General features: G+C 39.9%; 1 protein-coding gene across 1 annotated transcript in view; it reads left to right on the top strand.

Annotated features, from left to right (window-relative positions):
• The window catches only part of LOC126248883 (zinc finger protein castor homolog 1), a 111,368-nt gene that overhangs the window by 47,835 nt on the left and 38,530 nt on the right, over positions 1 to 25,003 (top strand). Inside the window, exons 3-11 of the mRNA XM_049950342.1 lie at positions 16,285 to 16,447; positions 16,986 to 17,184; positions 18,394 to 18,610; positions 18,830 to 19,149; positions 19,371 to 19,569; positions 20,341 to 20,590; positions 20,986 to 21,139; positions 22,151 to 22,339; positions 22,509 to 22,523. Of these exons, the coding sequence (XP_049806299.1) occupies positions 16,285 to 16,447; positions 16,986 to 17,184; positions 18,394 to 18,610; positions 18,830 to 19,149; positions 19,371 to 19,569; positions 20,341 to 20,590; positions 20,986 to 21,139; positions 22,151 to 22,339; positions 22,509 to 22,523 (1,706 nt within the window). The remainder of the gene's footprint in view (positions 1 to 16,284; positions 16,448 to 16,985; positions 17,185 to 18,393; positions 18,611 to 18,829; positions 19,150 to 19,370; positions 19,570 to 20,340; positions 20,591 to 20,985; positions 21,140 to 22,150; positions 22,340 to 22,508; positions 22,524 to 25,003) is intronic.

Here is a 25,003-nt window from a genome sequence, read left to right as displayed (position 1 = left end):
ACAGCTTCACTTACTTCAGCAAATCTACCGTGAAACCTATAAACGAAAAAGTTTCTTCCTGTCATCCGATTCCTACAGTATTAGGATTTCGTTTCCGGGAGAGTTCTATTTCCGATGTGAACAGTTATATTTGACTTCGGAAACTCTATAGAAACTCCTGGACTTAATGAATTAATTCTCCCTGTGCATTGTAACCAACGTGAATCAGCGTAAATAAGACCAATTTCGATAAATCGCACCTCACTCAAACAGTTTTGATTAACTTGTATGCATCAAACCTTAGCACTATCTTTGTGACATTGCTTAGAAATGATGCTTTGCGGAGTTCAGGCATATTTCTCCATGAGAACAGCATGGGCTGTAGTGACAACCACTGAAAGTAATGCAATCGACTTTTTAGAGAGCATAGTAATGTTACCGACGCTGAGAGATTTTCTGCGTTTACATATTTCGTTATTACACTAATCTAAAACTGGGGCAATTAAACCGAACAAATACTTAGCGAGATGTGTGAAAATGCTGGACGAATTTAAATGAAAAGCATGTCACGTATACTATATCAATATAATTCACGTACTAGCCGCCATTCACTCGACTGAATAAAGAAAACCACTGAAAAACTAGAATATGATCTTTTTGACCTATCGCTGCTATTCTTATGTAGTCCGTATATCTTGCTCGCCACAGATAATTCAGTGTTGAATACATTAGTCGACTTATTTGTCAGCTTACATGACTGAACAGTAGCTCTATCTCGGGAACAGGAATTCTGTCCCAAACAGCTACCGCGAAACGAAGTCTAACAAATTTGAACATTTATCGGGCTGAAAATCAACTGCTTTTGTCCAAGAATACTGCACACATTTCTGTGATGAAATCATTTCTCGCCGTTTACGTTGTACGTATTTTAAGTGTATTGCATATTGCTTCCGTTCACGTAAGCTTCCATTATACTTGAAGAGTTCTAATCACCCACTTCCTTTCTGTAGACAATCAAAAGAAGTAATATAATTTCCATGTGGAGTTTGTAAGATTACAGCCGAAACGGTGTTGCTCTGCGGTAGACCATTAGTACATGCCTTTAGTGACATACATTAATATATCCGCCATTAGCGCATGTCATTACCCTTTTAAAATCTATACTTTCGTTGCATCCTTTATTTCTACTTTTTTCTATTCATGGAATTGACATGTCATAATTCATGACGTTTCGCTGTGGCACCGATGTCAGAATTACAGCCGGCCGGCGTGTCCGAGTGGTTCTAGACGCTTCAGTCTGGAACCGCGCGACCGCTACGGTCTCAGTTTCGAATCCTGCCTCGGGCATGGGTGTGTGTGTGATATCCTTAGGTTAGTTAGGTTTAAGTAGTTCTAAGTTCTAGGGGACTGATGACCTCAGATGTTAAGTCCCATAGTGCTCAGAGCCATTTGAACCATCAGAATTACAGTGAATGTACTTCGACGCTAAAGCTGATATAACGCTTCGAAAACTGAAATACTTTTTCTTTGCATGTTTTAAAATATGAGTTAGGGCATGCGGTGAGAATAAGTTCTTATAAGATTTGCCTAAACTTAACATACGATAAGAATGACATCTGTCAAAAGCACTGACACGAAGACTAATTTTTCACATTCTGCTACCCTAACGTCTTAGAACATTCATGAATAGCACGAATGTCCCGAAGAGAGAGAGAAAAAAATTCTGTCCTTGTCGCCTGAAGTGAATTAGTATATTGGGAAAAGCTGACAGGATTTCATACTAAAATTATTATCTTTAACTGTCTTTGACTATCATCGGAGGTCAGTGTGGCACCACTGAAAATTTTGCGTTCGTATACTGTTGTCGTATGGCACACAGCTTGACATAGATGACACTCTAAGCGGTTTGCAATGAGGGAGGGCGTCTGTTGTGTGAAAGTACTGTCAACACCTCGCGCTAATTAATCTCTTCGTTATATAAGAGCGACGCACGAACACGTTACTATGGCGACACTTTGTATTTCTGGAAAGTTATAGGTCAGACCGTTCTCAGAAAAGAAACCGTCTTTCACTGGCCTCTTCTTATTTGCGCGCCCTCGTATCCACCTCTTTTCACACCTTTCCTCCAAGTGTCGACTTGCTCCGTCTTGCTTTTGTCTTCCTCTGTCTTCAAAGATCTTATTTTAGACTCGAAGGCCTTTGGCTCCCGGTAGAAAATGCTACATTTCCTCGTCCAAAACAAAGTTCTCACATTGCCGAGCTGTGTCATTTCTGACAGCGCTTCTACGTCATTATTATGTAAAAATTGTCGCGAGTCCCTTACCTGACGGCGAATTCCGTTTATAGCTATTGTAATGACGACAAGGTTTCACGTGTATCTCTGGCAAAAAGTAGCAGCGTCTTCCGTGCAAGCATTGTGAAACGATCTGAGCCGTTCTTATAGCCGCGGAGGAAGAGGGAATGAGGGTACTGTATTGTTCAATAAGTGATGCGTGCGTGGTACACATTGGTGTCATGTTTCGAATTGGATTCTTCTATAACTGGGAAGTTTCAAATAAGTAATCAGAAAATACGAAAAATAAACTAAAGGGCTCGTCATAAAACGACGTGGAACCGAACATGTCAAATTAGGGCTTTATGTCACAGCTGCTTATCTAATTTTCTTCTCTTCAAAAGAGGGATATGAACGGAATTCGCTTATACAAATATTTCCAGTTGATGTTTCACTTAACCACTGGTCAGTTATCATAGAAAAGTATATTAACTGTGAGATGGTGAGGAGAAAAATAAATAATTTCTTTCAGAAATACAATTAGAATTATTTCACATTCAGTGCAGAAATCCAGTACAACATGAAAAGAGGAAGCGTACTCTTAAAATGAAGTCATATTGCAGACTTAGCTGGAACGCCAATGTGCAGGTATAGAGACGTGTGAAGTAAATACGTCTATATGAAGGGGACTAGCTGGGAATCTACATACTTTTTCTAACTCTTCATTTTAATATGTCTTGTTAATGAGGATTGAATAAATACTCCAGAAGCGTGTAGAGCATAAATAATTCTCAAAAGTAATAGGGGCCCTGTGTAAAGTAACATAGCGTTATTTTGAACATAAATGATCAGATTTACGCCGTGCACTGTTATTCCTACCAAAATTACTGTGGAATATTTCGGGATAAAGGAGGCTAACTTTGACATCAGAACATTGGTTCTAAAGAATGCCACGAAAGTATAGTCTAAACTTAAACGTGACTTTTGTCACTCTCAAATCAAAAACATATATCTAGGATTTGTGCGTATCTAGTTACAAGATGCAGTTATCTAGTGAAGGAAGTGAAATTACCAGACTAATCGCGTGTATATTCAAAACAACCAGTGAAGAGATAATGGAGACTTAAGCTCTTCGAGGACGAAATGACTGGCAGTTCGGACCCACTCGCAGAGCCGAAGGTTATCAGACTTCCTCGATTGACCGAAACACCAAAATGTGTAAGTGAAGTGACTGGTTTCGATTTTTGTACCAAAATTATTTAAAAAATAAATTTTAAAATTGATTGTTTTTCATATTCGTCCAAAACCTTATACACTCCTGGAAATGGAAAAAAGAACACATTGACACCGGTGTGTCAGACCCACCATACTTGCTCCGGACACTGCGAGAGGGCTGTACAAGCAATGATCACACGCACGGCACAGCGGACACACCAGGAACCGCGGTGTTGGCCGTCGAATGGCGCCAGCTGCGCAGCATTTGTGCACCGCCGCCGTCAGTGTCAGCCAGTTTGCCGTGGCATACGGAGCTCCATCGCAGTCTTTAACACTGGTAGCATGCCGCGACAGCGTGGACGTGAACCGTATGTGCAGTTGACGGACTTTGAGCGAGGGCGTATAGTGGGCATGCGGGAGGCCGGGTGGACGTACCGCCGAATTGCTCAACACGTGGGGCGTGAGGTCTCCACAGTACATCGATGTTGTCGCCAGTGGTCGGCGGAAGGTGCCCGTGCCCGTCGACCTGGGACCGGACCGCAGCGACGCACGGATGCACGCCAAGACCGTAGGATCCTACGCAGTGCCGTAGGGGACCGCACCGCCACTTCCCAGCAAATTAGGGACACTGTTGCTCCTGGGGTATCGGCGAGGACCATTCGCAACCGTCTCCATGAAGCTGGGCTACGGTCCCGCACACCGTTAGGCCGTCTTCCGCTCACGCCCCAACATCGTGCAGCCCGCCTCCAGTGGTGTCGCGACAGGCGTGAATGGAGGGACGAATGGAGACGTGTCGTCTTCAGCGATGAGAGTCGCTTCTGCCTTGGTGCCAATGATGGTCGTATGCGTGTTTGGCGCCGTGCAGGTGAGCGCCACAATCAGGACTGCATACGACCGAGGCACACAGGGCCAACACCCGGCATCATGGTGTGGGGAGCGATCTCCTACACTGGCCGTACACCACTGGTGATCGTCGAGGGGACACTGAACAGTGCACGGTATATCCAAACCGTCATCGAACCCATCGTTCTACCATTCCTAGACCGGCAAGGGAACTTGCTGTTCCAACAGGACAATGCACGTCCGCATGTATCCCGTGCCACCCAACGTGCTCTAGAAGGTGTAAGTCAACTACCCTGGCCAGCAAGATCTCCGGATCTGTCCCCCATTGAGCATGTTTGGGACTGGATGAAGCGTCGTCTCACGCGGTCTGCACGTCCAGCACGAACGCTGGTCCAACTGAGGCGCCAGGTGGAAATGGCATGGCAAGCCGTTCCACAGGACTACATCCAGCATCTCTACGATCGTCTCCATGGGAGAATAGCAGCCTGCATTGCTGCGAAAGGTGGATATACACTGTACTAGTGCCGACATTGTGCATGCTCTGTTGCCTGTGTCTATGTGCCTGTGGTTCTGTCAGTGTGATCATGTGATGTATCTGACCCCAGGAATGTGTCAATAAAGTTTCCCCTTCCTGGGACAATGAATTCACGGTGTTCTTATTTCAATTTCCAGGAGTGTACTTGCCATAGAATACATTTTTCAAACTTTAACTGCAGTACTCGAAGTTCCTGTGCAGTTTCTTGCAGCCCGTGAAATGAATCTCCATTTGGTTTCTGCATAGTATAAATCGCCACGCAGTCCCTTTGTATTTCTACGTTTTCTACTCTCCTTTTATTACTGTTAGACCTGGTGGTCTCTTCATGTTATTAGAACTCTCACTTTCACCTGTATGGATTTGGGTAGTTATAATTGGTTACTTCTCTGAACGACCTAAATACATGCCGTCTTCCCCCTACCCCCCCCCCCCCCCCTTCTTCCCACCCCGCCCCCCAAAAGGATAGACTTTTCTTTGCATATTGTTCGCATTGTAAATAGCAGATTAGATTGACTTCTGTTAATCGTTAACCAGCTGCTTTTATTTACGTCTAACGTCTCAATTCTTTCATAGTATACGTCTTGCCTTCATTTCTCTTAAACTCAGTTACTTCGACATTAGGATATTTGTATTAAAAAATACTATGTACTTTTATCATCGCCGTCATCTTCACCAGTTATCTTATCATCTTCTCTTTGGCCTTGTTTTTCTTCTTGTCATACTTCTCATTCGATTCGTGGACGGTGTAGGCACGAATTTTTCATCTTCATTTACAGCAGTTTTCTGGTTTTCCAATACCGCAAGTTGTGTTTTGCACGGTGTTATTCGTTTGATTCACAAGAAAATCGAGATTCTGAGTATAGTATATTACCGAGCGATGGCGCAGGAGGAGATATGATTAGGTATTGCAGATTAAGGAAAGGAGTAAATGTGGTGTAGGAAGAGCAGAGAAGCATCTGCCACGCGGCGCAGCGGGCCAGCGTGGCTGGACACTTAGTTTAATAAAGGAAACGATCCCCTCCACTCGCAGACAATCAGAGCCCGCTTTCAACTAATCTGGTTGAGGGAATTTGGATTTATTTAAAGCAGTTGTAAGACCATGCAGCTGTAGCGGGCCACCTGTTGCCAGCAGCGCCTGCGCGTTGCCCGCCTTTTATTGTAATCGCTCACTTTAGGCCCCGGGCTTCTGCGGGGGGGGGGGGGGTGTACTTCTCATTTCTCCCAACTTACTGCACGTGCCGTTACAGAACGGCTCCAGGGCGCGTAATGGGTTTCGAATTAGAAAAAGATACATACAATAGTTTATATTTTAGCTGAATATGGTTTCATGATCTGTTTCATCAACAAGCTAAAATATGAGTTTTGGAGACCATATCTGGATTGGGCGTTGTACGATTTGGCCGCGACGGCCCATTAATTAACAACAAAATTATTTGTATGTGTGTGCATGTGTGTGTGTGTGTGTGTGTGTGTGTGTGTGTGTGTGCGTGCGCGCGCGCGCGCGCGTTTGTTGTGTGTCTTTGTATGTGTGGACGATCGTTGTTCGAATCCCAGTCTGGTCGGTTAGATTCATATTTTCTGTGGTTTCTCTAAATAGATCAAGGCAAATTGCGCTATCGTTCCGTTGAAAGGGACATGGCCGATTTCCTTCCCCATCTTAGTCTTGAACGAAATTGGCTCCGTTTCTAATGACCTTATCTGTACACGAAGTAAAACCCCAATCTTATTTTCTCTTTTAATCGATCTTGACCTCGCAGAGGAATGTGCTCCTCATAATATAGCCTAAGGTGAAAAATTACTTTTGAAGGGAAGGGCTGGAGTTGACCCTGCCTCATTCAGATCAATTCCATTGTCTTCACCCGGTATGAAATTAATGAGAGCCTGATGACTAGGAGAGAAGATACGTAATGCAAAGGAAATAATTCTGCTACCGCTTGAGAAGAATGTGCAAACAATGCCGTCCCTATGCCCACTGTACACGTGCATATCGTCCAAAGTTGCAATTAATGCGCTTTGAGAAATGGACAGGGACCGTTGTAACGGATCCCAGCGCTAGTAACCCTACCGAGTTTAATTTTTTGTAATTTCATAGTGAATCGGAAACCTGACGGAACATTCACAGCTGAAGTGACCTGCCGGTTAACTTACTGCACGCTGTAATATGTCGAGCATTCAAAAATTCTTTCTGAATAATTCTGCGTTCTTGGAAGCCCTCTTCCCTCGCTGACACGTACGAGGGCAGAGTTGGTTGCGGGGGGTGGTGGAGGGTGGGGTGTGGGGGAGATAGACACTATATTACTGTTGCTTTCGAACGATATAAATGTTAGTCTTGTTAGATGCTTCCACGCCGTACAGCAGCGCCACGAGACCGCAACATTTTGGCGACGCTTCTTCTGTCATGATGAAGCACGCTATACCACGCTGTTTTCCATTAGTAGCAAGAGGCTTAGGAAATTTATAATTGGTAAAGTCACAGTGTGACCGTATTTCTCCTGAAGGCAGTGGTAGTTACAACCATCAGTTACGAAAGGATTATAGTAGCTTGCGCGAGCCACAATCCCATATTGTTGCTTTTGTGTGCAAACGCGGGCCAATGGAAGAGTTCCAAAATAAAATTATTGTAGGTTGTGTGCTGCAGCCACAGAGTCACAGTTCAGGGATGTGCATTGTGCGTGTCATTATCGTTCGTTGTGCGTTGTTTGCAGGGAACCGACTGTGTGATAAACATGTCTCAGCATCTCCGTGCCATCATCAGTGTTTTTTTTTTAATTGAAAAACTGTAAAAAGTGAAAATATCTCAGGTTATAATTGATTTAACAAAGTGGGGCCTAAAGAAAGTTTTCGTTTGTCTTGCTTCTTACCGTGATTTTACATTATATGGTTTTGCAGGACCAACTGTATAGTGTCTTGCACTCATAACTTGCCATCTGCAAACCAAATATACATTTACATCATTTGGTTTGCAGACAAGCTATCGGTGCAGGACAGTATACAGTAGGTCCTGCAAAACGAAATAATGTGAAATCACGGTAAGAACCAAAACGAAAAAAAACTTTCTTTAGGCCTTACTTTGTTAAATCAATTATAACCTGAAACATTTTAACTTTTTACAGTTTTTCAGTAATCAAGAACCCACTGATGATGGCACAGAGGTGCTAAAACATGTTTGGATAAAAAGAAAAAGCAGAATGTTCGCAAAAAGACTGTCGTTATGCTTAAATCCTAATTTGACGCAAGTCTGCAAGATGTTAGGCAATCATTGAAGTAAAGGATGAGTGAACGACGTACAAAATGTCACTCTATCAAAGAATCTTGTTAGCGTACTGTAACTGAACTTTGATCAGTTATGTGTCAGATATATCGATGCTGCTAAACATTAAAATATGCTTTTTAAGGGATAAGCACATAACAGAACTGTAGGTCCGCAATCGGTAAATACAAATGTAAAGCGAAAATACGTTCAAAGGAGGCAGGATTTTATCTGGTGTTGTTTGTCAAGATCCTGCGTAAAATAACACCAGGAAGGGTGCACAGCTCATCGTCAGCGTGAAACCAGCTCTTCGCAAACAAATCCTTTTCCAGATAATGCCAAATTTTTGATAAGTGAGATCAACAGTTTTCGCAACCCTGAAGACCTCTGGTTATCGTTTAATAATAGGCCTCGTGTAAAAACTGGTATCTCTCCGCAGCAGTCATTGAACGCTCCGCCAGCGATAGCAGCGGAGTAAAACACGAATCCTTGATCATGTGTATGACAAATCGTCTTCCGAACGCAGACTGAAATACAGTTTTCTGGAGCATCGTTGCATTTACATAGGTAATGTAGATGTCTGATACTCAATCAGCAAAACAGATACTACACTTGCTTACAGCACAAGTTTGTATCTTGTTACTTGTCTGAAAATACTGTTTCCAAAAAATTATCCAAACCGCTTTCGTCACGTTAATGATTCCTTTTACCCATGAGACAGATTCACTAACATATCGCGCCTGTTGGTGGTGGTGTTATGCAGAAATCAGTCAAACGTATAGCACTCGCAACATTTTACGTCACAGGCGTAGAAAAAGTGACACACATTGATATCATCCGGCTTGATGTTTCGGAAGTCCACACAAAGGACATTAAATATAATTTTACCGATATCGCAAATTTTTACTCGAAAGGTTTCATCAACATCAGAAATTGAAAATTTTGCTACAGCTTGTTTAAAAATCTTAATTTCATATGAACACTAATTTGGCTTTGTAGCTGCCGATGAAAATAAAGGAAATTGTTCGCTCAGTGTTCCACAATAATAAGTAGGATATTTTACTACAAAATTTTCTTTCTGGGTCACAAAATGAGAATGAAAATAATTTTTTGGTCCCATCCAAAACACGTTTTCGAGTGTCACATATATAAAGCCAAACCTGTGTCGGTTAGGTCGCAGACATGACCCTGTCAGCTCTAGCCAGGATGGTATGTCACATTTGCTTCACGAGAAGTTTGCTTCTAATAACATACTTTTGCGTGCCATGGAAAATTTGTTTATGTGGCTAGACACAAGAAACGTAAAAAAATCATAACGATAACAATAAATATTCTGAAACAACATTGCGCTGTTTGGTCACTGAATTATCTAACGTAGCCAGAATCAGAATATTTCATTTTAATTTTGAAAATGAGTTTCAAAATGGTTCAAATGGCTCTGAGCACTATGGGACTCAACTGCTGAGGGTCATCAGTCCCCTAGAACTTAGAACTAGTTAAACCTAACTAACCTAAGGACATCACAAACATCCATGCCCGAGGCAGGATTCGAACCTGCAACCGTAGCGGTCTTGCGGTTCCAGACTGCAGCGCCTTTAACCGCACGGCCACTTCGGCCGGCGAAAATGAGTTTCCAAATCGTCAAGCAGAAAATACTGAGCTGCTAATTTTAGATTCGGCTATCGAGGAATCACGTTCTACTAATATATAACTTTTGTGTTGCTTACTATGTGCTGAAGTGTCGTTTAAATGAAGTACAGTGTCTGCATATCGATTTATAGTAGCTGCAACAATGTTCTACAAACGTTTGAGAACAGAATATTCTCCGTGTTATAAATGACTAGCAAGATAGAGTAATTTTCAAGATTATTTTGGAGATAAAAGCCCTCAAGCAATGTCTCGTTCCGCACGCTGATCATCATAACGTAGATGTAGAACACGCTGCCGAATTGTGTCGCACAGCAATTTTGCTCGTCTTGAGCCCACGCGTCTCACGCCACTAGCCCGAAGTTAATTCCACAAATATCTGCTGACCTTTCATAAATCACACTATCAGCCACAAAAAGGCGTTTCATGAAGCGTAGCTAGTCAGCCTGTACTGTGGCGGCGAGGAAGTTCGCTAACCTCTGCAGTTTTTGTTTTTTTCTTTTTTTCTTCCCTGTTTTCGGTTTGAAACTGAGAAACTCATATCTTCTCATAGCGGTAGTTTAGACCTGTACGACTTGGGAGACTGTTTTCAAATCATTTGTTGTCAATTTGCGTGCTTCTGCACAGAGTATTGTGTAAGGTCATAGTAAATTAACGGTCTGAGGCTTTAGAATCTGTTTTCTGAAGACCCGATCTTGCCTTCCGTATTTCCGTATTCAGCTACGAAAACGTTTATAGTTTTATTTTAATTACCATGTTTGATGCCTAGTCAAACAGATTATGATACATAAACTTCAATCGTAAGATCTGTACAGTAAAAACGTCGAAAATTTTACACCTTGTGTTACATGTAATTTGGCTCGAGAATCAGAAACAATAGGATTGTTGTTTCAAATGCTAAAGGAGTTTCTCAATAACTAATGGTCCCAACACAGTAGCATACAAATGAAGAGCACAAAAATCATTCACTGGCATTACGTATGACAGCCTGAGATTATCTGTAGTTCGTAAATATACTTCAGAATTGTTGTCATTTGTAAAGGGTACCAGCAACTTTATTTGTTATTGTTGAGTATTCACAATATTTTATATAAGAAAAGAAAAGTTCGGTATTATCGCACAGAGATGGAAGATATAGTTTTCACTCTGTGTTGTTGCGTGACCTGACGCACAAGTGCTTTTCACTTTGTGAGCGGACAAGTTACAGAATTTTGAGAAATATCAGCGAGTTACGGAGCGCAAACCGTCGAAGGGAGGGTGGGAGAGTCGTCTTGAGACGACCGCGTCGACGCGGTTCTTCTTTTTTTTATTTTTTTAAGCAGACATTCTCCGCTAACGGTTTTCGTGCTTTATGTGTAGGAAAAGGCTTCTTCTTTGAAGCAATCCTTTATTTCCGATCCTCGTCCTTACGAGAGTCCCTCGGCGTAACCCTTTGTGCGTCAAGGGTTAAAAAATGAATAAGGAAAAAAATCCGAGTGAAAAAAAAGCTAAGAATGGAGGGAAACCTGTGTCTGTAATGTGATTCAACTGGTTGAGCCTCTTCCCTTACCCTAAGCCGCGACCCGCGTTCGCGACCTTTAGAAATGCGTTCCTATTTTCTATTCTATATGAAATCTTTTAGTGAGGCTATATAAAAGAGTCCGCAGTATTCTTTTTGATTGCTATTATGTGTGAGAAAATACGGATGTAGGGGTTTTAGAGGAAAATATATTAAACGACGGATCTTGAAATGCGCCCGGAGGGACGGGCTCGGGGGGAGGGGGTGCGGGCTTTTGATAGCGAGGGCCGGGTCCCGGGAGCTGGGAGCAGGGGAGCGCGCGCAGCCCTTCACACATGCAACCCTTCCGCCGGCCGACACCCTCCGTCACAGCAAAACCGAATATTTTAGCCGCGCACAGCTGCGCCGTCTTTGTCATTAACGCCGGCTTCTTCGAATTAATTTCATTTCGTCGCGAGCCGCGCCGCACGTTGGCCGTTTTCTAGCTAAGGGCACTGGAAATCTTCCGTTATTGAATCCTTTCTCCACACCTTTTAAACTGGCGTCTCCGTTCCTGCTGCTTATAAGCACGCTTTAGTTGAAATTGGAGATGCATTACCTCGACGATTACTCACACGCAGTGCAGTACCAATAATGTGCCCTACTCTTTTTCTTATTAGTATTTGATGTCCGGTGACACATTTGCGGCAGTACTTATTCGCTTCTGACAACTATCGGGACTTGATGTGTGACGTCGATTGCGGTAGCATACAAGGGATCTCGTTTTTCTGGTAAATCACAGAGAAGTCAGAATCGGTGTGTTAGCAGAACATAACGCACACCAACGCTGCGAAAGGTTGCAATAAATAGGTAAGGCATGCTGACGCTTAAACGACGGTAGAAACGAGAAGGCAAATTGTCACCCATAGAATGTAGCAGTGTTCTTTTCTCAGATACGATAGAGCGCGCTGTTTCTCGGAAAAATAATTCAACCTCATTAGAACCCTAGCACCACGACAGTTTTCTTCAAAACGAGCTCTTCGTCCAGGCCCAAGGGATGTCTACCGACCGCCGTGTCATCCTCTGCTTGCGCTGTCATGTGGATGCGGTGTATAGGGTCGGCACACCGCACTCCTGGCCGTTTTGCAGACTTTCCAGAACACGGAGCCACTACTAGTCGGTCAAGTAGCTCCTCAGTTGGCATCACGAGGCTGAGTGCACCTCATACAGTCCTCCCACCGAGCCTTGGCAGTGCTGGGAATGCAACCCGTGTCCCTCGCACGACAGCCATCTACGCTGGATGCGGACATATTTATTTAACAGGTTTCTCACTTTAATTTCGGTAAATGGTGATCGGTCTGCCAATTTGTTCTTTTGTGATAATGGCTCAATGTGTTAAATACACACGTCGACTCCGAATAATCACCTCTATTTGCAGAATTAACAGTAGCAGGAACAACCGTATTGGAATGAATCGTTTGTCTAATGGTTACCTGGACATCTTGTTTCTAAAACCATATGTACAGCAGAATGAATTGTTGTAGAATTGAAAAACAGAATAAACAGCTGAATAACTAATGCTCTTACTGAAACAGAAGAGGACGATCTCCCTCGAGGAAACTGTCATGTTTTGACACAGATACTGATGTAGCCTCATTTGGTAGTTTACGTTGTTTAAAATTTGTCGTAAGAACATCACCTGGCCCATTTATGCCTTAAAATTGTGCAAAAATATTGGAATTAGCATCTCATCTCATTAGTGTTTATTCTGTCATTCGATACAGATTATCGTGACAACCGTCCACGAAGGAACACACACAATATAAACATTGTTACGTAGGATCATTAGTATTGTCATTTCGTGGTGTAGCTGGCTCTTCCTTAAAAACGCTATATGGGCAAAGTATAAACGTGATCATCAATTTGACGGACTAATCCTGTCACTTGATTCTTTAGGGAAGGGTTGATGCTTCGTAATGACCTTATTGTCGAAAGGGATGAAAATACGCATTAAAAATAGGAAAAATTTCGACCACGTATTTTTTTCCGATGCTGTTGCGTCCGTTAAAGAATCCATAAAATTAACGTTTTCACTTGGTAACCTGATTTTGCACATTTTCTATCAAAAATTATTTATTATTTACTGTATTAAAATTATCTCTTAAAAGCAATTCATTTACGCAAATATGTATATTATTTAGGACCACTTGCACCGTAGAGTGCAATCCATCTCGGTACCAAGCTACACACTGTTAATCATTTCAGAGCTAATGCAAACACATATGAGTCGTTTATTAAAGGATTTGAAGCGTCTCAGGTGATTTGTCTGTAGCGAAGTAACATTTTGTTGTTCTGAAACTTGTAAACGCCTGCAACTGAGGAAAGAAAATAACAAACAGTTTCTGATTCCAGTCACCCTTTATTTAAGAGGTGACGTGGCATTACGCCTTTCAGCTTACTACATAGCATTACGTATAGCCAGGGCATACATATTATTTTAGGGGCCTTTGGTTTTGCAAGATACGGGGACAGCAACGAGCTGCGCTAATTGTGTGTGAAAGAAAGAGAGAGAGAGAGAGAGAGAGAGAGAGAGAGAGAGAGTAAGAGAGAGAGAGAGTGAGTGAGTGATAGATTTGTTTTCCGTCTTACATAAGTATTACGATCTGTTATTTCGGGAAATAGATGTTCCCGAAAATGTGTACGATATATGAAAGGTAAAGGCGATTTCAAGACAACTTCTCGGTTCAGTCTGGGCTGCCAGCATCTAGTTCTCTCTTTCCTATTTAGAATAAAAATTTCTCGAAATTTCTTTCAAAATACATCCCACAGTAAAATACAAAAAGTCGGTGGTATTCCACGTCCTCTGTTCGACGCCTTGGATCAGTGCGAAAGACCCACGGGCGAACTTCAGGTAAGTAACCTGTTTTTCTAACGGACCCTTCACATCTCAAGCTCTGGAAACGAGAATGAGAATTTCGGCAGTTGCTGGACTCGTATTAATAGGACGGCAGGCGAACGAGGAGACGGTGTGTGAGAAAGACGGGTTTTGAGTTACATTTTTGCTGCGCTGGCGAAGGGGTTGGGTTGTATCTTCCGCGTGTGAGAACAAAGTCGCGGGGCCCCCCCTCGCCGTAAAGGGTGAAACCTAAGCCGGAACTAAAAAGAAACCCAAAGGGGGAGAACGCCGATGACGTTTTCCTGCTTTTTTACGTGGCATTTACTGTTCGGACTGGCGTTATTTAACATAACCTCTGCTCGTGAGAAATCCATCCCGCGCCGACTGCTCAACCGCAGACGGGCTTCCAGTTACTGAAATATCGGTTACGGCAGCCTGCTGTTCAATTGTCGGCCTTTCGTATCCGAGGCGCGAAATATAATCTCTTTCCTGCAACAATTTTTACGTTTGTCATAGGTGGAGTCAGCAAACTGGTTGACTATTTGCGGAACCTCTTGATTTTGTCCATATATAGTTTCTCAAGCCCGATGTGAAATGGCTTCCATTCGTTGCCGGAACGTTCAGTCCGCTATTATTCTGCTACGCTGGTAGCCATCGATCTACAGAATTTCCTAATTCTGGTGCCCAATCAATTGGATGCTTTTCTATTTGATTGCATCGTTTTGCAACGTTTCATTGGTTGAAGAGAACGTCAGAACGAAGCCTAAATTTTCCTTTCTTTGGCTGCAGCTGTGACTTTATAATAATTATAGAGGAGGGAAGAAAGATTGAGATTTAACGTCATGTAGTTGACGAGGCGAAGGATAGGGAAGAAAATCAACTTCTTCCTTTTCAAAGGAACCATTCTGGTGTATTGTCTTGCAGAAATCATTCAAAACATAAATGTGGACAGTTGGGCAAGGATTCGAATCGCCACCCTTCAGGATGGGAGTCCAGCACCCTAATCAATATGCCACCTTCCTCAGTAACATTACACAGAGCCTGCTTGGAAATACTGTAATTTGGTTCATTTTTTTTAAAAAAATAGAGGTTTATCAACTCTTATATTCAGACGTTCTTAAAAATATGCTGTACTGCTACAAATATTCTATTACAATTCCTTCCATATAGTATGAGGATCTCTTAAAATATTTTGGGTTTTGCTGACAGTTCTTGAAAATAAGAAGTTAACATTGAATTCCATGGAATCGTAATTACTGACACAAACTCTTTTCTGTGACTTTCACAGGTGTAGTTTTTAAACAGGTTTCTAGGTTTAGCCAGAAGATTCATTGTATCTGAACATTACGTGTCCTTCCATATTTCATTTCAGCATCGTCTCCTTCACTCCCCATAGACAACCATCCAAATATCAACAAAACAATAGTTATATAAACATCTTTATAAATTACAAATGATAGTGTCATTGCAACACAGTTACAAGCATGAAATATCAGGTAAAAAATCATATTCAAAATAAACTGTGTACCATTTTAGTGTAAAAAGTTTAGCTTCTTTGGTACTAATTTATATTTAGACAATAATGCAAATTTGCTATTTGGTTTTGAATGTAATGATATTTTAGCCAAATTGGAGATGCACAGTGATTTTGTGTTTAGAAAATAATTTATTATTTGGTATAATCACACTAATTACAAAAAAAAAGACCAATTTGGGCTGTCAATGGTTGTCATTCGATCATAAAACTCATGCTGTGGTTCACTTGCAACACTGTGGAAACCAAATAAAACCCATGTCACGTTTCATTCCCAACACTGCAGAAACCACAATGACAGTGTGGTGTGAGTGAACCACACCATAGGTTTTATAATCAGATGGTGACTGTGCTGAACAGTTAATTATTTTCAAACTATTTGGTATTATGTAACCCTTGCAATATTCAAGGATAGGTCTCCGCCAAATAGAATATGTACGCTACCAGTCAGTATTTTGTAGTAATTTTGGTTGTCATAAGCAGTAAATATGAATCACTCAGAAATTTCGAAAACAGTTTCAAGTGTCAACATAAAGAAAATTTAAGAACTTTGTTGTATGATTGAAAACTGTATACAAGCATTGAAATGTTGTAGAATATAGAATTATTCATGCAAAAGTTTTGTTTGTGATTCAGGTGGAAGTCTCCTTCTGGGTCATCGGATGTCCCCACTAAGCCCCAGTAGAGATGCAACAAGTAATGGAAAGGCTGCCGTGCCTATTGACTATTCCCGATATGTTAAGCGCTTCTCAAGTGCATTAGAATGTGCCAATGCTTACTGCAAAGATCTCAATTACAGGTAAGTGTTTTAACTCCAACACATTTACTGTAATGTGACAATATGATGACAAATTTCATGCTGCATTTGTGCATTTATTTCATGAATGTATAAAAGGAGTTTTTTAGGGCTTCTTTTCTTTAGTGAGCTGATATTGATATTTCTCTTCTTTAAATGCTCATTATTACTTTGTTGTATGATATGTATTTACTAACCATTTTGAACCTTAAATGATCTGTTAAAAGTAAAAACTTAGTTAACCAGTACCTATTGAGATCATTCTTGTGACTTACCATTGTTGCAAACTTCAGGCTGTACTCTTCCATGTATTTTGACATGATCATTTCCTGTATTCCACAACAGACATTTTACACAACAGTTTCTGGTGCTGTGATGCTTTGCCTATTTTTTAAACACCATATTTCACCTTCGACCCTACTGGCTGTTCATTTAGGATATTTGATAACTTTTCATTAATGGAACACTGAGTAAAGTGCCTGTATATCATGATACCCATACAACATTTGGTCATGTAGCAAATTTGTTATCTATTTTACAGGGAACATTTCCATTGCCTAGACTGCAATTCCAGGGTGTTTGTGAAGAAAGAGGAAATGATAAGACATTTCAAATGGCACAAGAAACGTGACGAATCTCTTCAACATGGATTTATGAGATACTCTCCAATGGATGATTGCTCAGACAGATACAGAGGGTGCAGCCACAATCGCAAGCAAACTCACTACCATTGCATCAAGGTATCACATCACTTTCAGGTGCCATTTGAACATCAGTTTTTGAAATTTCTGTGGATCTATATAGTAATGTTTTTTCCCAGAATTCATGGATTTATACCTGTTAATCCAGTATCTTTTATGTGTAAAAATATATTTCATTGTTATTACAGAGTTTTCAGTGTCTTTGTTGTGTGATAGTGGGACATTGAATTAATTGCCATGGAAAGGGAGCTAGGAGATTAAAAGGATTTAAAACTGGTAATTGTTTTAGTTAAATATATTATTTGATAACAAAACATCGAGAAGGAATTAGCAATGAGAGTCTCTTTCAGAGTTGTACGAATCTCATTCCAGCCTCTTTCTAGCAAATGAACATGTGTACTGAGATGCTGTTCATTTCTTAGTTAAATTTGTAATACCTTGTTAATACTACATCATTGTAGTACAGACTGTTTTTTAATGTTGATACTTTCTCAATGGCTGACCTATTTCAATAAATAACCATCAATGTTACAAGATGCAAATACTATCCACTAAACTTTTAATCGTTGTGAAGCTAAAGTGGAGTATACATATAACAAATTCATTCATTTTGTCTAGTTTTAGTGTCACAATTACAAAATGTTTAAATCCTATTTGATATGGCTTAATGATGGTTCAGTCTTTCAATTTATTGTCACTTTTATTTGCATCTAGATTTTGCATCTGTGAAAAATGTCATCATTTGCGTTCACTGCTAACCTATAAATCTCTTATAAACTGCACTGGTGATCTGGTACTTATGGTTAGGAGGATGGAAGCAGATTGTCTCCTATAGAACACTCTGGGTTCAACAAACCTCCAGTTTGATTATTTCATGATTCACCCATGTGTGTGGAAATTTCTAATAAATAATTATTTAGCTCTTTTATGCTTTTTTGTCTTATAAAAATCATGAGTATTTCTCAGATAGACACAACAGATATTCATTTAATACATTTTAAAAATACTTGTAATTAATTTTGCTATTTTTCTTGGTGACACATAAGCCATCATTATGATTTTAAATTCCTTAAAAACTATCAAATTTTTAAAAGACTGAAAAATGAAGTTTCTTCCTTTATAATTCTCTAGTTTGTCCTTTTAATTAAGAATCCTTTCCTGTTCTGACATAAGTATCTAATATTGGTTACTATATGAAGAGAGGAAAAAGAACATGTGACAATAGATCTGTGTTTAATTCTCTTCCAGGAGGGCTGTGACAAAGTCTATATCAGTACATCTGATGTGCAGATGCATGCCAATTATCATAGAAAAGATTCTGCTATTATACAAGAGGGTTTCCAGAGGTTCCGTGCAACTGAAGAATGTGGTGCTGTGTATTGCACCTTCTTTGGACAGAGAACAACACACTTCCATTGCAGGCGTGATAACTGCAAATACACTTTCAAAAATAAAGCTGATATGGGTAATTATTAGAAAACCACCCTTATAATTGTTACAGTGAATTTACTTCTGTTTATTACATCTAAAAGGATTACCATTCTTTGTCTCTTCCTACGCAAATCATTACTTTCACCTTAAAATCAGCTGAGTTACATATAAGTAACTTATTGTATTAAAAAATTCTATATTGTGTTTTTTTTTGATGATATATTTTTTCACAAAAAACTGTATTTTATTGTAGAGAAACACAAAACATATCATATAAAAGATGAGCAACTGAGCAGAGATGGTTTCAAAAAGTTTATGAAGAATGAAAACTGCCCATTTGAGAGCTGTCGTTTCTCGAGGGTTTGCAACCATATTCACTGCATTCGTGCAGGATGTAACTATGTGTTGCACTCCAGTGGACAGCTGTTCAGTCACAAGCGTAAACATGAGCGCCAGGATTCAGAAATGGCTTACCGCAAATTTAAGTTGGCACAAAGCATGATAAAAACATTTAGTGAGGGTCAGCAGGCACAACATCTTAGTCCATCTTTCATTCATGCCTTCAGTGACCAGGTAATATTTTAATTTGATAAAATTTTTGATTGTGGTGTGGATCAAGGAGACTTTAAATATTATATCAGTAACTGTAATTCAAGTTCAATGTAGCAATGTTGGAGATTAGTGGTGTTACATTTGACCAAAATTATTTTGTGTTTTCTAAGTATTGTTTACTTAGCACCTGCTAAATTATGAAGAATTATTTTCACCTGTTTCCATTACATACATTGTTTCAGCTGACACAACCTTCTGAATCACCTGTGGCCTCAATTCAGACCTCTGTAATACAGCAGGGACCAAGTTCAGTGACAGTTGACAGTGGTATCTGTCAGGCGCAGGGTAATGGTGATACTGGTTCCAGTGATAGTGGGAGAATCACGCCAGTCTCTGTTGCTGCTACACCTCCAAGCAAATACAGTAGCACACCATCACAAGGTAAGCACACGTATTACTAACTTGCTTCTTGGATATATTTTTTCAGTGCATCTAATGTTTAATGTTTTCATGTGGCATGAGTTACATAAACTACAAGAAATTGCAGAAAACACACACACACACACACACACACACACACACACACACACACACACACACACACACCTGTGTCATCAAAGACTGACCAACTATTCAGCTCCTTCCGTATGATGGGTATGGTATTCATAGTTCCTAAAAGAAAAGAGAACACTGCTTTTAGTTTTGTTTATAACACTATGTAACAATTCCAAAATAATTCACAAGAATTTCATATAGTACACTAAAAAAAGGAAGATTTTTTTTTAAATTCATAACAACATACTGAGAAAAATCACATCAGTCCAAATAATTATAAAAGTTTATGAAGGGTGCAGAGACACCCTTCTGTTCATTTTGTCATGTAAGTGTTTTTATGTCCATGCCAGCGTCATCTACAGCAACTTCAATCAAAATTACTTATGCTTTCACTGTTTTAGTTGTATTGTAGAGAATGTCTGATTCACCAACTCAGTTTTTATTCTCTGTTTTTGGCTAATTTATTTACCTGTGATTAAGTTGTCATGTATGACATACGAACTTTTAAAACTGTTGGATTCCATAAAAAGATGCAGAACATTAATCACTTAAGGGTATTTCTTGCAATACAAGAATTTTTTAATGAAATTATTGTTTATGAATCCTTTTCATGCTGACTTCCTACAGTTTTTTTAAAACGATCATATGTTTTAACAGGTATTGAAAGTACAGCAGGTTTGCCTTCAACTCCAGGACACTACAGTATGTCCTCTCAGGAGCAAGCAAATGCGATGGATCTTAGTAGTGAATCTTTGTCCAGTCAGGGTACATGGCCAAATGAAGACTTCTGGCAAAAATATCTTGCACATTATGGTCCAAATGAGAAATGCATCGGTGGTGGTCAGTGTGAAAATATTTTTAAAGAACATTTCCACTGTGTTGCGGAAGGGTGTGAAATGAGCTTCAGGTAGGGGTTACTGTTCTGTAAACTTGTCATACTACATTAATGTTTCAGGAAATATGCATATTTTTGCTCATTCTGCTTCACGTCTATGTACCTTTTAGTAACAGATGATGTTAAGTGTAAAGTTAGTGAATAAAGCCAACATTTTTTACTCTTATTACATTACTACTTTAAACCTCATAATTCATTGTATAGGCAAGAACTTCATAATGGCAAGTGTGTGTGTGTGTGTGTGTGTGTGTGTGTGTGTGTGTGTGTGTGTGTGTGTGTGTGTGTGGGCATGCACGCACGCGCATTTGTGTGCATGTGTGTAAAGGCTACAGATTCTAAACTAATGTACTTGTCATGTCCTAATTGTCATTTGGAATACTTCTGATAATGTGAAATTGTCAACTCAGGTCAATGGAAGGAGTCCGTGAACATGCACGTAACCATGAACAACAAGAGCAAGTTAGTGAAGCTTTCTATATTACTGTGGAAAGTGGAAATGACTGTCAATGTGAAGAAGAATGCCCATATAAGGGCAAGGACAAACATTACCACTGCACATGGGTAAGTCAAGTTTTCTCTCTAACCCTTTATCCCAATGTCCCTCATAGTAATCCCCAATCCTGTCTTCTGTGCTTTTGCATTGGAGCATGCCAGCATCCCTGCATTGATAAAAAATTTTCTTGGCATCCTCCTCCCCTATTTAACTCTCTTCTACCCTATGCTTCTTACAATTCCCCATTATACTCACCTCAGTCAGTATCACAATTCACCCAAGTCACACTGAAGGATTTGGGGACAATCTCTCTCTCTCTCTCTCTCTCTCTCTCTCTGTGTGTGTGTGTGTGTGTGTGTGTGTGTGTGTGTGTGTCTCACTTGGTTAAACAACATTGAATATTCAGTGAAATCTCCAGTTTTTTAATACTAGTAAATCTTCTGACACAATTTTTTGTTATTAATGAACTGTTGTGCAAGGTACTTCCTGTTGGAACTCCCTATTCTATCCTCAGCGACTGTCATATGTTCTTTGGTACCCCTCAACACAAATAAATTGTTCTATTAATTGCAGTTGTGATAGCATTCTGTAAACTGTCCAGTTATAATTCTTTGGCTGAGCACAGTCATCACACATTCATTCTGATCGGGCTTCAATACATGTGTTTGTTATAACTTTTAAATAGGCTGTATTACAGCCAGTAGATTCTCCATGATTAATTGACTAAAAACATTACCTTTTTTTCTCAGGATTCTCCAGAATGTTTAGAGGGACTTAGACTAATGGTTATATGTGCCTCAAGAACATACAGTTAATTTAAAAATTACTCAGTATTGTAAAAGCTTTGTGTAATATACAATTCTCATTTTTCATTACAATCATCCTGTTTTGGAACTTAAATTATGTCCTGAGCAATTTTACTTTATAAATGTATTTTTGTTAGGTAATATATTTATTAAGTATTGGATATATTCCTGTATATCTTCTTCTGTGTCATGCACACTGTGACAAAAGACACTTTATTACAGTCAATGAAGCAGGGATATCTCTAATGATATTTTTATTTTGTTAAATTCCAGGACAATTGCCGTGAAATCATTCTTCCATCAGATAAACCTTTCCGTCGGTTAGATCATTACAAAATGCATGAATATTCTCGCAAATTAAGCCTGACGAAAGACCCTCTTACAATGACACATCTGGCTACATCCATTGATGGCATGTTCCGCAGAAAGAGAGGAAGGCCACCAAAAAACAGAGTCATTGAGGTTAGTGATATTTTATATGTTGTTTGTTATGTTTAATAGTAAATAATTGTAGTTACTTAAGATAGAATTAATGTAGTATATTAATGTTTGGGATACAAACTTGTTGTTAAGTCAATAACATTTTGTAATTTAGTAAGTGAGTAAAATTTTCTTCTCCCTTCCTTTTCAGGTGTGGAATGACTATGTAAGTTTCATCTCATATTTTAAATTTCATAAATATTAATTAACACTGATTTACTACTCATCTCATATTTTAAATTTCATAAATATTAATTAACACTGATTTACTACATTTAATTTTTTCTGTATTTTTGCACTGCATGATAGTTGTACCTGCCTCATTGATGTAAAGTCACTATTAAAATTCTGCCTGAAGTAACAAATGTACTTTTAGTATTCTGTCTGCATTTAAGCAACAAAGTAACTAAATTTCTTACATCTGCATGTAAATGGCACTCACAAAATATATGTTTCTTGTCATACCTTTTAATTATTTGACTGGCTGTGGGATTTAATTTCCAAAACAGTTTTGTTTTCAGAAAACTCCATGACTTATCTGTCTAAGAAAAGATCAGGCAACAGCACAGCTACCAAATCTTATTCTCAAACCATGTCCTTCAGGCATTATATAGCAAATTTAACTGTACCAGTGATAGTGAAACTAATGTTTCTGATTGTAGTTCACTAATAAGGTGCATGTAATTTCCTGGTTCATTTTTGACACTTTCAGCCTCTAATGAATGATACTTTGTTTGATGTTGTACTTACCTGACTGCATGAAGTATCTTGTTTAAAATAGTGAGAATGAAATAGTATCTGTGAATTTTAAAGTAAGCACCATGTATTGTTGTTTTAAGGCTCTATGATTATCACTTTGTACAAAAGTAAAACAGTGGATATCTAGTGCAAGTTGCTTTTTACAAATGATTAAAAACTTATTGTAGGTGATGTAATGTATTAAAAGGTGCAATATTAGATAATTTATGTAAAGAAATTTTCAGTCATAAGTTGAGAAGAAACACTACATTTTTCAGTCTACTGTTGGGAAAGTGACTTTTAATTTACATCAGACAAAGTTAGCAGTAATAAAAGGTCCATAAATGCTGGGGATGTTTTAAGTATGATAGTACAGGGTGTTTCAAAAATGACCGCTATATTTGAAACGGCAATAAAAACTAAACAAGCAGCGATAGAAATACACCGTTTGTTGCAATATGCTTGGGACAACAGTACATTTTCAGGCGGACAAACTATCAAAATTACAGTAGTTACAATTTTCAGCAACAGATGGCGCTGCAAGTGATGTGAAAGATATAGAAGACAACGCAGTCTGTGGGTGCGCCATTCTGTACATCGTCTTTCTGCTGTAAGCGTGTGCTGTTCACAACGTGCACGTGTGCTGTAGACAACATGGTTTATTCCTTAGAACAGAGGATTTTTCTGGTGTTGGAATTCCACCGCCTAGAACACAGTGTTGTTGCAACAAGACGAAGTTTTCAACGGAGGTTTAATGTAACCAAAGGACCGAAAAGCGATACAATAAAGGATCTGTTTGAAAAATTTCAATGGACTGGGAACGTGATGGATGAACGTGCTGGAAAGGTAGGGCGACCGCGTACGGCAACCACAGAGGGCAACACGCAGCTAGTGCAGCAGGTGATCTAACAGCGGCCTCGGGTTTCCGTTCGCCGTGTTGCAGCTGCGGTCCAAATGACGCCAACGTCCACGTATCGTCTCATGCGCCAGAGTTTACACCTCTATCCATACAAAATTCAAACGCGGCAACCCCTCAGTGCCGCTACCATTGCTGCACGAGAGACATTCGCTAACAATATAGTGCACAGGATAGATGACGGCGATATGCATGTGGGCAGCATTTGGTTTACTGACGAAGCTTATTTTTACCTGGACGGCTTCGTCAATAAAAAGAACTGGCGCATATGGGGAACCGAAAAGCCCCATGTTGCAGTCCCATCGTCCCTGCATCCTCAAAAAGTACTGGTCTGGGCCGCCATGTCTTCCAAAGGAATCATTGGCCCATTTTTCAGATCAGAAACGATTACTGCATCACGCTATCTGGACATTCTTCGTGAATTTGTGGCAGTACAAACTGCCTTAGACGACACTGCGAACACCTCGTGGTTTATGCAAGATGGTGCCCGGCCACATCGCACGGCCGACGTCTTTAATTTCCTGAATGAATATTTCGATGATCGTGTGATTGCTTTGGGCTATCCGAAACATACAGGAGGCGGCGTGGATTGGCCTCCCTATTCGCCAGACATGAACCCCTGTGACTTCTTTCTGTGGGGACACTTGAAAGACCAGGTGTACCGCCAGAATCCAGAAACAATTGAACAGCTGAAGCAGTACATCTCATCTGCATGTGAAGCCATTCCGCCAGACACGTTGTCAAAGGTTTCGGGTAATTTCATTCAGAGACTACGCCATATTATTGCTACGCATGGTGGATATGTGGAAAATATCGTACTATAGAGTTTCCCAGACCGCAGCGCCATCTGTTATTGAAAATTGTAACTACTGTAATTTCGAAAGTTTGTCTGCCTGAAAATGTACTGTTGTCCCAAGCATATTGCAACAAACGGTGTATTTCTATCGCTGCTCATTTAGTTTTTATTGCCGTTTCAAATATACCGGTCATTT

The sequence above is a fragment of the Schistocerca nitens genome, chromosome 3 (assembly GCF_023898315.1).
Source record: "Schistocerca nitens isolate TAMUIC-IGC-003100 chromosome 3, iqSchNite1.1, whole genome shotgun sequence".
NCBI lineage: Eukaryota > Metazoa > Arthropoda > Insecta > Orthoptera > Acrididae > Schistocerca > Schistocerca nitens.
Note: the sequence above shows the minus strand (reverse complement) of the source record. Positions and strands in the feature narration are given on the sequence as shown.